This window comes from Chiloscyllium punctatum, chromosome 44 (genome assembly GCF_047496795.1).
Source record: "Chiloscyllium punctatum isolate Juve2018m chromosome 44, sChiPun1.3, whole genome shotgun sequence".
In the NCBI taxonomy this organism is placed as follows: Eukaryota; Metazoa; Chordata; class Chondrichthyes; order Orectolobiformes; family Hemiscylliidae; genus Chiloscyllium; species Chiloscyllium punctatum.
In genome coordinates this window covers 20,903,835-20,919,198 of record NC_092782.1, presented here as the reverse complement: position 1 = coordinate 20,919,198, position 15,364 = coordinate 20,903,835, and the positions used below count along the sequence as shown (strand labels likewise).

The 15,364-nt window shown below is 42.1% G+C and overlaps 1 protein-coding gene across 1 annotated transcript in view; it reads left to right on the top strand.

Moving 5' to 3' along the window:
* Positions 1-15,364, top strand: part of washc4 (WASH complex subunit 4) — a 108,748-nt gene that overhangs the window by 24,935 nt on the left and 68,449 nt on the right. Inside the window, exons 7-9 of the mRNA XM_072562430.1 lie at positions 1,881-1,963; positions 6,366-6,408; positions 14,974-15,077. Coding sequence (XP_072418531.1) covers positions 1,881-1,963; positions 6,366-6,408; positions 14,974-15,077 — 230 coding nt within the window. The remainder of the gene's footprint in view (positions 1-1,880; positions 1,964-6,365; positions 6,409-14,973; positions 15,078-15,364) is intronic.

The following is a 15,364-nucleotide window of genomic DNA, read 5'->3' as shown; positions in this document are numbered from 1 at the left end:
CAGCAATTTCTGTTTTCGTTTCTTTCAGATCTCCACCATCCACAGTATTTTTTATTTTAATAGTAAGAAAACATTCAGTCGAAGTTTAATTTTGGCTGCAGTGCTGCGAAAATGGAAGTACAAATGTTAAGGCACATCATCCTATGTGCCTTAACATTTGGTAACAATTACTTGAAGGAACAAAGACTTAACTTCCATATTTACTATAGCATTACATTGAATGGGCTTTCTCTCAAACTTTAAGCTATGTGTCTGCTATTTCTTTGTATAGTTTCTTGGGACTGAGAAAGTTGCCTGATTGGATTTTGCGCTGCACTCTTCTTATATATAACCACTCCTTGAGTTAAGCAATTATCACACCAAAACATTTCTTTTGAATGCAAAATAATGAGAGTTTTCTGATCTTCCCAATTTCACAATTAGCGACTTTCCATGGTTAGTTTAAAGAAAAATGCAGCCAATTGTAAGGATCATGTAAAAGTAAATTCAGCTTGCCTGCATTGTTCTAGTATACAATAATGAAACAGATAATTAAACTTCTAAGTTAGTTTTACTCTGCATTATTTATGTATAAATTAATGACTCGCTTCATGTCTTATATGAATATTTGCTTTTGGCTGGTGGAGTGTACTGTCCCTATCTTGGATATGATTTTTCCTGTGGCTGCATTGCAGTGACCTCTGATCTTAACAGTTGCCATGCTTGTATTTACTGGCTACATTTTTCTGCACGGAAACAGCAATGCATGGGTTCTACGAGAGTTGGGTTTTTATTGAACAAATAAAACTATTTTACTGGCAGGTTGGCCATCAATTAGATAATTAGCAAAGAGTAGTAGGGAATTGATTTTTTTATGCAGTGAATTGTTGGGCTGAATCTCTACCTGGCTGTACTGCATATTCTTTTCTGGGATTTTCTGATCCTGGCTGAAGAAGAAATGTCCAGCCCACAGTTTCCTGGAGAGCTCCCAACAGATTGCAGTAGAGTGGGGAAGAGACAGCAAGTCACCTTTTTTATTGATTTAGTTGTCTTACTTAATAATTATTTAAATGTCAATTCATTTAATGAACAGGCAAAGGGAAAGTAGACACGTGGTTGGATGGTTGAAGTTGGGAATATTAGAGGTGACAATTGGGAAATTGGGGCAATTGACTTCTAGAATTACCAGCTGCTGGACTAAGCTTTAAATTGTATTGTATTTCCTGGCTACTTATCTCAGTAAGTCACAGATCTGTTCAAGTCTCCATTGAAGCTCAGTATCAAAGACCTTGACCAAAGTCCTGGGGAGTAGGTGATCCACCTGGTGAAAGTTTCCATCCAAGCCCCCACATTAGGATATTCACAGGGTCCTAATATAATCTTCTATCCTTCATTTGGTCTACAGTGATCTCAAGTCTAGAAGACTTGGGTTGTTGCACTCTGGAATTAACTGCCTGAAAAAATGAAGGAGACTAGATAGTGACTTTCAAAAGGAATTGGATAGCACATTTAAACTACAGAACCATAAAGAGAAGGAATTAGATGAGTTGGCTAGCTTTTTTCCAAAGAGCTGGCCCTGGCTTGATTGGCTGAATGGGATTTCAATTGTTGCAAAAGCTATTTAGAAGCAATTTTTATCAATGTTTTTCAGTTGCACCATTCCTGAGCTGAATATGAAACTTTACATCCAAACGCAACCTGATAATCAAGAAGAAAGCTGCTATAGTTCATTGCACTGGTGCGGTTGTAGCAGGAGGACAGGCCTGGGTACTCTTTTCTTGTGGGGCTTCGGATAATTTGTCAAGATATCACCCTGAGTAACTTAGATTTCCAAAAATTGTCACAAATTTTGAATAGGAGTGTTTGAAGGTATGTCGTAATGTCATTGTTTTTACTTGCAGGAGTTATCTTGTTTCGTTACAAGATGTTATGAAGTGGTAATGAATATTGTTCAACAGCTCGCTTCACTCTACACAAGTAACAAGTAAGTAAACTCTCCTTTGGGTTTTAGTGCATTAGGGACTTGCAATGAGAGAAGGAAAATGGTGTAACTTTGTGTATTAAATATGTTAGCTCAACCTGGTAGTCAAGTTGAACCTGAATTATAACCCCACCACCAAATATCAAGCCTCAATACTTAATGTTTCCAGGACTCTCACTGACTTCATCTCTTTAAGGGACATTTCCTTCAAAGCTTTCCAATTTACAATCTGCCTCAGTGCCAAAATCATCAGACGGGACAGACCTGGCAAACACATCTTTTCATCCTGTTCCTGTCTTAATGTACTTATTTCTTCTGATCTGAACTCATATTTTTCTGCAAGGTTTGTGAAGATTTGTAGCTCAGGTTGAGGTTTAGGGTGGAGGTTTGCTCACTGAGCTGTAGGTTTGATATCCAACCTACAGCTCAGCGAGCAAACCTACACCCTCATTTTTCTATCCTCATCCAGTCGCCTTCTACCTACGTTTGTTGACTCTCTGTTTTATGTCATTTCAGCAGTTCCTATTTAGAGTTATAGAGCTGTACAGCACAGAAACAGACCCTTTGGTCTAATTTGTCCATATCGATCAATATTAATCTAGTCCCATTTGTCAGCATTTGGCATTTATCCCTCTAAGTCCTTCCAATTCATGTACCCATCCAGATGCTTTTTAAATGTTGTAATTGGAGCAGACTCCTCCACTTCCCCTGGCAGCTCATCTCATACACACACCACTCTGTGTGGAAAAAGTTGCCCCTTAGGTCCCTTTTAAAATTTTCCCCCTCACCTTAAACCTATGCGCTCCAGTTTTGGTGTCTCCTTCCTTGGGAAAAAGACTTTGGCTATTCACCCTATCCATACCCCTCATGATTTTATAAACCTCTTCAGCATTTAACACTCCAGGGGGAAAAAAGCTCTAGTCTTTTCATCTTGCTATAGCTCGAACCCTCCAACCCCGGCAACACCTTGTAAGTCTTTTGTGCACACTTTTCAAGTTTCACAACATCTTTCCAGTGGCAGGGAGACCAGAATTGAACACCGTATTCCAACAGTGGCCTAACTAATGTTACAGCCATACAAGACATGACATCCCAACTCCTATACTTAATGTACTGACCAAAAGAAGGCACATGTGACAAATGCCGTCTTCACTACCATGTCTACTTGTGACTCCATCTTTAAGGAACTATGAACCTGCACGTCAAGGTCTCTTTGTTCATCAACACTCCCCAGGACCTCACCATCAAGTGAGGTCCTGCCCTGATTTGCCTTTCCAAAATACAACACCTCATATTTATCTAAACTAAAGTTCATCTGGATGTAGGTTTGCTCACCATACGAGGTAACACCAGTGAGCCTTCGGATGAAGCCGGAGGCTCACTGATGATGTTATCTAGTATGGTGACAAATGTCTGAAACCGAACCTTCCAGCTCAGCGAGCAAGCTTACATCCAGGGCCTCAACTTGAGCTACAAATCTTCTCAAAACTCGCTAAACTTCATCTGCCACTCCTCATATCATCAGACAATTTTCCTGGCCTGAAATGCCTTCTCTTCATTGTGGGCATTCAATTCCTCTCTGTTGCCATCCCCAGTTAGATGATCTGAGCACTCTTTACTTCTTCCTTGAACAGAAGCCCAACTGATTATAGTATCATACAATATAGAAGAGACCTTCGGGCACATTGAGCCTTTTCTGCCAAAAATATGTTAGGACCTACACTAGGCCCACTTTCACGTCTTGAATGTTATGAAATTTCAGTTGCTCTTCAAAGTATCTTTCAAGGTTGTGAGGATTCCTGCCTCAATTACCCACCAAGGCAATGCTTTCCAGACCCCCACCAACCTCTGGGTGAAAACATTTTTCCTCAAATCCCCCCTAAACCTCCTGTCTTTCACTTTGGGAGGAAACTGGAGCATTCACAGGAGATCCGCAGACATGGAGAGAATGTGCAAACTCCACAAAGATAGACAGTCAGCTGAGGGTGGAATCGAACCAGGGTTTCTGGTGCTGTGCAGCAGCAGTGCTAACCACTGCGCTGCTGCAAAGAGCAGGGAGGTCATGTTGGAGCAGCACAGAACTTTGCTTAAGCCACAGCTGGAGTACAATATACAGTTGTGGTCAGTACTCTATCGAAAGGATGTTATTGACCCTTTGACTAAAGGAAACAGCAGCTTTCTGGTCACCATGTCCATTCCCCTCCTAATCTAATACTTCTGTTGGGCCCCACTTCAACCTTCCGGTCCAAAGAAAACAACCCAAGCTTATCCAATCTCTCCACAGCTGAAATGCTCCATCCCAGGCAGCACCCTGGTGAATCCATGTTCCCTCCAGTTCAATCACATCCTTCCTGTACTGTATCCAGCTTTGGCTTAACCAAAGTTCTGTACAGCTCCAACGTGACCTCCCTGCTCCATGGTGCAGCATGGTGACTCAGTTGTTAGCACTGCTGTCTCACAGCGCCAGGGACCCTGGCTTGATTCCAATCTCGGGTGACTCTCTCTATCTTTGTGGAGTTTCCACATTCTCTCCGTGTCTGCGCATTTCCTCCGGGTGCTCTGGATTCTTCCCACAGTCCAAAGATGTGCAGGTTAGGTGGATTAGTCATGCTAAATTGCCCATAGTGTCCAGGGATGTGGAGGCTAGGTGGGTTAGCTATGGGAAATGCAGGCTTACAGGGATGGGGTGGTCTGGGTAGGGTGTCCTTTAGAGGGTCAGTCTGGATTTGATGGGCTGAATGGCCTGCTTCCACACTGTAGGGATTGTATGATGTAATCTATTTTATGACTAATAGAGGCTTGTATTCAGTATTAACTTGTCCTGCCACCTTCAGGAATCTGTGGATAGCATCCTAAGATCTCTCTGATCCTCCTGAGTTTCCTCATGTCTTGCCATTCGTTGAATACTCCCTTGTCTTGTTTCTTCTTCCAAAGTACGTCAGTTCACATTCATCAGCATTAAATTGCATCTGCCCCTCTGACTAATTGCTTATATCCTCTTGTAACCTAGCACATTCCTCCTCATTGTCAACCACCTGGCCAAACCAGGTGTCATCCACAAGCTTACTAATATCTACCATCACCAGCTGTCAACATTCTGTCTTACATCATTTACAAATATCAGAAAGAATAAGGTACCCCATCAGTGAACATGTGATCCAAATTCTTCTTCACCCTCGTATGCCTGGCTCAACCTATTCACTCCAGCCATAATTTCTCATCTTGCTTGTCTCACTTCCTCCAAATAAAAGATGTGGCTGTAGATACCTGCCTGGGTCCTAATTATGCCTGTCTTTGTTGGGTATATGGAAAGGCAACTGGAACATCTCTTGTTCCAGTGCTACTTGGTGTAGGAAGATTTCTCTCCCATAACTTTCTTCTGAGGAATATATTGGCGCTATTTCCTGCTCTCCTTTGGAATTGGGAAATGGCTTCAACTTTGTTTCCAATTTTTGTCCTCCTCTCTCTTTCACATGTTCCATTTCCAAATCTTCCCTTGCTCAACTTTCCAGTCTCCACTTCTGGGCTGTCTGATAATATTCATTATAAGACCACCAACACACACTTTGCCTCAACTGCACCTGCTCACACTCAGCCTCCTGGAAGGACTGTTCTCTCAGTTTTTCTGTCACACTTGTTCTGATGCTGCCTTCCATAACATTGCTTCTGATGTGTCTTCTTTTAACTTCAGCCGTGGATTCACCCCAACACTCTATCTGACAGGACTCTCAACAGTGTCTGGTCAATTTCCTGACCTTTTGCTTTTACAACTGTTACTTCCTCCCAGAACCATGATTGAGTTTTTTAATCTTACATTTCAGCTCTCCATACTCCACATTCAAAAAATCGTTTTCTGCCTCCCTCCAGCATGATGCAAAGTCCAAATACTTTGTCATCCTCCCCTGCCCTTTGAGAACTCTGAAACAACAGTTCCTTCCACAATACCTTTGTCCAGTACTCCAACACCTCCAATGTCCTGTCACTTTCCCAGGGCACCTTGCCAAGCAATCTTAGGAAATGCAACCCTGACTTTTTAACTCCTATCCAAGCACTCCTTCCAGGTGAAGCATAGATTAATTTGTACCTCTTGCAGTCTAGTTTGCTCTCTTTGCTGATCCTAAATGTAGGGATTTTTGCTCAGGTCCTTTGTTTAGTAATCTCTTTGCTCAGTCTGTGAGCATGACCCTGAGCTGCTTGTTTCTTGTCTTTTTAAGCATTTTCTTACTCCCATCTTCTCATTTCTGACCTTGGCCTGTGTAGTGGTTCCAGTGTCACGAGGGAACAGCCCCTTACAGCCTTCAATGCATTCAATCCTATTACTTTTGGATAGAGTATTATGATGTTTTACATTCACTTCAGGTGGATTTGAATCTTCCATGTCAATAAAGTACTTTTTTTCCCTTAGAACTGCACCAAAAGTCATAGAAACGACTGGCGTTCATTTTCAGGTGAGTTGAGTTCAACTATAATCAAAGCTATTGCAAACCTAAACAGCCTGGAGCATTTTGCAGAAGCTCTAGAGCTGTGCTTGAGACCCAGTTTGAACAGAAGATGAACTCATTTTAAGTAATTTCTTTTTATTCTTTTTGTAACTCAAAATGGTGCCAGATTGTGGTGATAAACATTTTTTTCACTGTATCTTCCTAGATATACGTGACAATTAAAGCATTCACTCATTCATTCATTGGAAATGATAGTTCCCTGGCACTTGTTTGGTTGAATGTTGTTTACTCTTTATCAAAAGGATTCTGGGTAATCTAAGATGGAGGGCAAGAAAGACTTGTGGCTGTAAAAGCTGCTCCTTTTTTTTCAGGTATTTTGGGAGTTGACGATTATTTCCTTGAATTCCAGGAGCAGTGCAAAGCTGTTGCATTGTTTTGGAACTTTGGGGGGGGGGAAGAAAATCAAAACAATGGCACTTTAAAAAGGAGGAAGGGAAACAATGGCACAGACCGCATGGCCGTAGAGAGAAACTTGCATTGTTGTCTGACATAGCAGTGAATCTGCACAGCTACTGCCTTTACTGTTTGAGTTCAAGTATCTCTGGACATTGGAGTGTGACTAAGAAAAATTAAAAAAACAAATTTACAGCTGATGTTGGAGGAACCTGTTTGGGAGAGCTCACAGCACAGGACAAGCTAAGTACATAGGTTTTAAGTATAACCTTGCTGGAAATGTGCATTGGGGGTAAGAGTGGGTTCTTTTTTTTTTTATTAAATGTTTGATTAAGATCTGTCTCTTGATTAAACTTTGAAATATAGAACATAGGTATAAGTTAGCTTGGAGCAGTGTTTTTTTTTTAGAGCAGTAAGGTGGTGCTGTTTTCTGGGTCTGTAGATTAAGGTGCAAAGATGGCCTTTTGTAGAGTGATGTGCTCTTCCTGTTGGATGTGGGAGATTAGGGAGCGTTTCCATGTACTGATGATTATGTCTGCAGGAAGTGTGTTTGGTTGCGAATTAGATCGATTGGATTTAGAGGCTTTGAGGAATGTACAGGAGCTAGGGGGTATGATGGGTGGCAGTTTTGGAAAGGAGAAAAAAACACAGATACAGTAGGGTAGATGGCTTACCTCCAGGAAAGGTACCAAAGGCAGGTAGGTAGTGCAGGAGTCTCCTGTGGCTGTCCCCATCTCAAACAAGTATGCTGTTTTGGAAAATATAGGGGGTGATGGACTATCGGGGGAATGTAGCATGAACAGCCATGTTTCTGGTACTGAGACTGGCTCTAATGTAACGAGGGGTATGACAGGTTCCAAGTGATTGTGATAGGGGACTAATCAGAGGCACAGACATTTCTGCGGCTGGCAGCGAGAAATCAGAATGGTATGTTGTCTGAGAGTGTGCAGAATATTCTTCAAGGCAAGAGGGACCAACAGGAGGTCATTGTACACATTGGAACTAATGACAAAGGAAAGGAAAAGGATGAGATTCTGAAGGGAGAATATAGGCAGTTAGGCAGGCGTTTTAAAAGGAAGTCCTTGAGGGTAGTAATATCTGGATTACTCCTGGTGCTACAAGCTAGTGAGGGTACAACAGGTGAATGCATGGCTGAGGAGCTGTTGCAGGGGAGAAACGTTCACATTTTTGGATCATTGGAGGAATCTCTTCTGGAGTAGAAGTCACCTGTAAAGAACGATGTATTGCACTGATTTGGAAGGAGACAAATATACTGGTAGGGGATTGGCTAAAGCTGCATTGAAGGATTTTAAACTAGTAAGATTGGGGAGTAGGATTCAAAGGATCAGTCTGAGACTGGTACATACGGGAAAAGGAGCAAGTCAAATAGTCAGGGCAGGAAGAAACAAAGCAGAGAACAAGGTGGGACTGATAAATTAAACTGCATTTATTTCAATGCAAGAGGCCTTACAGGGAAGGCAGGTGAACTCAAGGCATGGTGATGAACATGGAACTGGGATATCATAGCAATTACAGAGACATGGCTCAGGGATGGACAGGACTAGCAGCGTAATGTTCCAGGATACAAATGCTACAGGAAGGATAGAAAGGGGGGGGGGGGGGGTGCAAAAGAGGAAGGGGAGTGGAATAACATTATGGTTGTACTTACAGAGAATATTCCTGGGAATACGTTCAGGGAGGTTATTTGGGTTGAATTGAGAAATAGGAAATGGACAATCACCTTATTGGGATTGTATTGTAGACCTCCGATAGTCAGTGAGAAATTGGAAAAAAAAACAAATTTGTAAAGAGATTTCTGTAAGAAATCTGTAAGGATAATAGGAAGGTTATGGTAGGGGGTTTTAACTTGCCAAGCAAACACTGGGACTGCCTTACTGTTGATGGATTAGATGGAGAGGAATTTCTTAAGTGTGTACAAGACAATTTTCTGATTCAGTATGTGGATGTACCTGCTCATGAAGGTGCAAAACTTGACCTACTCTTGGGAAATAAGGCAGGACAGGTGACTGAGGTGTCAATGGGAGAGCACTTTAGGGTCAGCGACCATAATTCTATTAGGTTTAAAATAGTGATGGAAAAGGATAGACCAGATCTAAAAGTGAAAGCTTGACATTGGGAGGGAGGCCAGTTTTGACTGCATTAAGCAAGAACTTTCAAAAGTTGATTAGGGGTGGATAGTTGCAGATAAAGGGATGGCCAGAAAATGCGAAACCTTCAAAAATGAGATAAGGAGAGTCCAGAGATAGTATGTTCCTATTAGGGTGAAAAGCAAGGTTGGTAAATGTAGTGAATGCTGGATGACTGGAGAAATTGAGGTTTTGATGAAGAAAAGGAAAGAAGCGTATGTCAGGTATAGACAGCAGAGATAGTGATTCAGGTTGTATATTTGTTCACTGAGCTGATATGGTTTTCTGCAGGCGTTTCAATCCCTCACGAGGTGACATCATCCATGCATCTTCAACACTATATTGGTGGTCTGTCCCATACAACATAGAATATTACAACGCAGTACAGGCCCTCTGGCCCTCGATGTTGTACCGACCTGCGAACCCATCTAACCTACACTATTCCATTTTTATCCATATGTCTATCCAATGACCATTTAAATGCCCTTCAAGTTGGCAAGTCGACTACTGTTGCAGGCAGGCCGTTCCACACCCCTACTACTTTGAGTAAAGAAACTACCTCTGACATCTGTCCTATATCTGACACCCCTCAATTTAAAGCTATGTTCCCTCGTGCTAGCCATCCCCATCCAAGGAAAAAGGCTCTCACTGTCCATCCTATCTAACCCTCTGATTATCTTGTATGTTGCTAAGTCACCTCTCAACCTTTTTCTCTCCAACTAAATCAGCCCCAATCCCTCCACCTTTCCTCTTAAGGCCTTCCCTCCATACCAGGCAACATCCTAGTAAATCTCCTCTGAACTATTTCTAAAGCTTCCACATCCTTCCTATAATTCAGTGACCAGAACTGAACGCAATACTGGTGTAGCCGCACCAGAGTTTTGTGCAACTGCAATGTGACTACATGACTCCAAAACTCAATACCCTCCTAATAAAAGCTAACACACTGTATATCTTTTTAACAACCCTATCAACCTGGATGGTAACTTTCAGGGATCTATATGTACATGTACACCAAGATCTCTCTGCTCGTCTATACTACCAAGAATTCTACCATTAGCCCAGTACTCTGCATTCCTGTTACACTTTCCACAGTGAATCACCTCACACTTTTCCGCATTAAACTCAATGTGCAACCTCTCAGCCCAGCTTTGCAGCTGTCTATGTCCCTCTAACTTGCAACATCCTTTGGCACTATCCACAACTCTACCGACCTCTGTGTCATCCGCAAATTTACTAATCCATCCTTCTATCCCCTCATCCAGGTCATTTATAAAAGTGGCAAACAGCCATGACCCCAAAACCGATCTTGTGGTGCACTACTAGTAAGTGAACTCCAGAATGAACATTTCCCATCAATCACCACCCTCTGTCTTCTTTCAGCTAGCCAATTTTTGACTGAAACTGCTCAATCACCCTTAATCCCATGCCTCCGTATCTTGTGCAATAGCCTATCATGAAGAACCTTATCAAATGCCTTACTAAAATGCATATACACCACATCAACTGCTCTACCCTCATCCACATGTTTGGTCATCTTCTCAACTCAATAAGGCTTGTGAGGCACGACCTACCTTTCAAAAAACCATGTTGACTATCCCTTATGAAATTATACCTTTCTAGATGCTTATGTATCCTATCTCTTATAACCTTTTCCAATACTACCCACAATCGAAGTAAAGCTCGCAGGTTTATAATTACTAGGGTTGTGTCTACTTCCCTTCTTGACCAAGGGGACAATGTTTGCTATCCTCCAGTCTTCTGGCAGTATCCTTCTAGACAATGACAACATAAAGATCAATGCCAGAGGCTCTGCAATCTCCTCCCTGGCTTTCCACTGTATCCTAGGATAAATCCCATCCATCCTAGGACACTTCTCTGTTTTCACACTTTCCAGAATTGCTAACACCTCCTCCTTGTGAACCTCAATCCCATCCAATAAAGTATCCTGTATTCTCTTCTACCACATTGTCATTTTCCTGTGTGAATACTGATGAAAAATATTCAATTAGCACTTCCCCAATCTCGTCTGACTCCACACACGCATTCCCACTACTATACTTGATTGGACCTAATCTTTCACTCGTCATTCTTTTATTCCTGATATACCTATAGAAAGCTTTTGGGTTTTCCTTGATCCTATTTGCTGCCAACTTATGTTTTCTCTTGGCTCTTCTTAGCTCTCTCTTTAGGTCTTTCCTGGTTAAGTTGCAACTCTCAAGCCTTCAAGTCTTATCCTAACATAAGCCACTGCATTCCTTTAGTAAACCACTGCTCCGGTGCTCAACAATTTCGTCCCTGCCTGACAGGTTCATACTTATCAAGGACACGCAGTAGCTGTCCCTTGAATAAGCTCCACATTTCAACTGTGCCCATCCGCTGCCATTTCCTTCCCGATACTATGCATCCTAAATCTTGCCTAATGGCATCATAATTGCCTTTTCCCCCATCTATAAGTTGTGCCCTGTTGTATATACCTATCCCTTTCGATCACTAATGTAATAAATAACCAAATTGTAGTCACTTTTGCCAAAGTGCTTACCAACCTCTAAATCTAACGCTTGGTCAGGTTCATTAGATTAGATTAGATTAGATTCCCTACAGTGTGGAAACAGGCCCTTCGGCCCAACAAGTCCACACCAACCCTCCGAAGAGTAACCCACCCAGACCCATTTCCCTCTGACTAATGCACCTAACACTATGGGCAATTTAACATGGCTAATTCACCTGACCTGCACATCTTTGTACTGTGGGAGGAAACCCACGCAGACACGGGGAGAATGTGCAAACTCCACACAGACAGTCGCCCAAGGCTGGAATTGAACCTGGGATCCCGGCGCTGTGAGGCAGCAGCACTAACCATTGAGCCACCGTGTCACCATTACACAGTACCAAATCCAATGTGGCCTCGAAACCCTCCCCCCACCCCCACCCACCTTGTTGGCCTGTTTACATATTCTGTCAGGAAACTCTCCTGCACACACAGGGCTAAAACTGACCCATCTAAAGTACTTGAACTATAATATTCCCAGTCAATATTTGGAAAGTTAGAAGTCCTCCATATCAACGACCCTGTCACACTCGCTCCTATCGAGTAAGATCCTTGCTATCCTTTGCCTGGTGTTTGTGTCTCTGTTTTTGCTATTTCCAGTGGTTTGAGTGGTTTGTATATGGAGTCCAGTTCAATGTTTTTATTGATTGGGTTCAAGGCTTCAAATGAGTCCTTAGAGTATAAAGGCAGTAGGAGTATACTTAAGAGGGAAATCAGGAGGGAAAAAAGGGGATATAAGATGGCTTTGACAGTCAGGGTTATGGAGAATCCAGTGTCATTTAATAAATACATTAAGGACAAAAGGGTAACCAGGAAGAGAATATGAACCCTCAAAAAGATCAGCAAGGTAGAATTTGTGCGGAACCACGGGGGATGGGGAAATATTAAATGAGTATTTTGCAACAATGTTTACTGTGGAGGAGGACTTGGAAGATATAGAATGTGGGGAAATAGATGGTGACATCTTGAATAATGTCCATATTACAGAGGAGGAGGTGCTTGATGTCTTAAAATACATGAAGGTGGATAAATCCCCAGGACCTGATCCGGAGTACCCTAGAACTCTGTGGGAAGTGAGGGAAGTGATTGTTGGGCCTCTTGCTGAGATATTTGTATCATCAATAGTCGCAGATGAGGTGCTAGAAAACTTGGAAAGTGACTAACGTGGTGCCACTGTTTAAGAAAGGAAAAACCGGGACTATACACTAGTGAGCCTGACATCAGTGGTGGGCAGGTTGATGGAGGGAATCCTGAGGAACAGGATTTACATGAATTTGAAAAGGCAAGGACTGATTAGGGATAGTCAACATGGCTTTGTGCGTGGGAAATAGTGTGTCTCTGACATGATTGAGTTGTTGAAGAAGTAACAAAGAAGATTGATGAGGGCAGAGCAGTGAATGTGATCTATGTGGACTTCAGTGAGGTGTTCAACAAAGTTCCTCATGGTAATTTGGTGAGCAAGGTTAAATCACATGGAATACAGGGAGAATGAGCCATTTGGATACCGAACTGGCTGGAATGTAGAAGATAGGTGTGGTGGTAGAGGGCTGTTCTCAGACTGAAGGCCTGTGACCAGTGGTGTTGGTGCTGGGTCCACTGCTTTTCATCGCTTATATAAATAATTTGGATATGAACATAGGAGCTATAGTTAGTAAGTTTGCAATAACACCAAATTGGAGGTGTAGTGAACAGCGAAGAAGGTTACCTCAGTACTATAGGATCTTGATCAGATGTGCCGGTGAGCTGAGGAGCGGCAGGTGGAGTTTAATTTCGATAAATGTGAGGTGCTGCATTTTGGAAAGGCAAATCAGGGTAGGACTTACACACTTAATGGTAAGGTCCTTTGAAGTGTTGCTGAACAAAGAGACTTTGGTGTGCAGGTTCATAGTTTCATGAAAGTGGAACCTCTGGTAGATAGGATAGTGAAGAAGGCATTTAGTATGCTTTTCTTTATTGGTTAGAGTTTCGAGTACAGGAGTTGGGAGGTTGTTGTTGCAGTGTACAGGACATTGATTAGGCAAATATTGTGTGCAGTTCTGGTCTCTCTCCTATCGGAAAGATGTTGTGAAACTTGAAAGGGTTCAGAAAAGATTGACAAGGATGTTGCCACGATTGCATGTTTTAAGCTAGGGTTGGAGGCTGAATAGACTGGGGCTGTTTTCCCTGGAGCATCGGAGGCTAAGGGGTGACTTTGTAGAGGTTTATAAAATCAAGAGGGCCATAGATAGGTTACATAGATAAGGTCTTTTCCTTGGGGCGGGAGAGTTCAGGACTAGAGGGAATTGGTGTCGGGCGAAAGAGGAAGTGTTTAAAAGTAACCTGAGGGGCAACATTGTCATGCAGAGGATGGTGCATGTATAATGAACTGTTGGAGGAATTCAGAAGGCTGGTACAGTGACAACATTTAAAAGGCATCTGGATGGGTATATGAATAGGAAGGGTTGAGAGGAATGTGGACCTAGTGCTGGCAAATGGGACTAGATTAGTTTAGGATATCTGGTTAGCATGGACGAGTTGGACCAAGTTTCCAGACTGTATCTTTCTATGACTCTATAACCCAACCTTGAGTATTACCAGGTTTTGTTGCATCTGGGCTAGAGTATCTGAGTAATAAGTGATATTCAATCAATAATAAACGTTGCCACTTTTGATCTCATGATGAAGAGAAGGCCATTGACGCAGCTGAAGATGCTTGGCCCCAGGATATTACCCTGACGTTCCTGTGGTGCAGTTGTTGTAATCCCACTTCTGAGCCAAGAGGCCTGAGCTTCAAGTCCTACCTCATCCAGTGCTGTGTAATAACATTTCTGAAGATTAGAAAATATTTTCCCTGAGGAACTCTGTAAGGGTCATTGTTCACTGTGCCAATTGGCTTCCAAAATCTGTACAATGTCTTTGTGTTATGTATAATACCAGCTGAAGCGAGAATGTTTCCCTTGATTGTCATAGATTTGAACTTTTCTTGAGTTCTTTGGTGCCCCTTTCAGTCAAATTCTGCCTTGATGTTCAGAGCAATCACTCCTACCACTCCTCTAGGATTCAGTTATTCTTTTCGTGTTTGAATCAAGATGATGACAAGATCTGGAGCTGCGTAGTTCTGTTCAAGGCCAAACTGAACTTCAGTCACCAGGTTCATAGCATTATTAATGACTCTTCCCATCACTTACTTAATGATTGTGTATAACCTGAAAAGGTGGTCATTGGCTGGATTGGATTTATCCTGCTTTAGTGAAGAAGCTGTAACTGGACAATTGTCATATTGTTAAGCAGAAATCAGTATTGTAGCTATACCGGAATAACATGACTGGGAGGTTCCTTTGAAGGGTTTGTGAAAGATTTAAGTTTGAAGTCATTTATTTAAATAGTGATGTTATTTTTGTGCTTCACTGCTATAAACTGTATACCTTCATGCTGTTACAGATTGTATACGAGCATCTTGGAGAACTGCTGGCTGTTCTCCTCATTTTGGATGAAATAATTGGGAATCATGTTACCTTGAAGGATCACTGGATCATGTATAAAAGGTTGGCATGTGGAGGATGACATAAACGCAAATTATTTTACTAGTGCTTAAATCCATGTGACTCAATGGCAGATTATATTGCTTGATTCATTGAACCTGTCTCTTACAAAGGCATGGTCTAGAACTGATTCTATGCACGGTTAAATTCTCATCTCAAACAGCCTTCCGAAGAGGGCCTGTAGAACAAGCAGGATGTTTCCACGTGATGGAAAAACATGAAGACAACTTTCATTTACATAGTAATAAAATGAAGAACTGTGCTCGTTGGAAATTTGAAACAAAAACAAA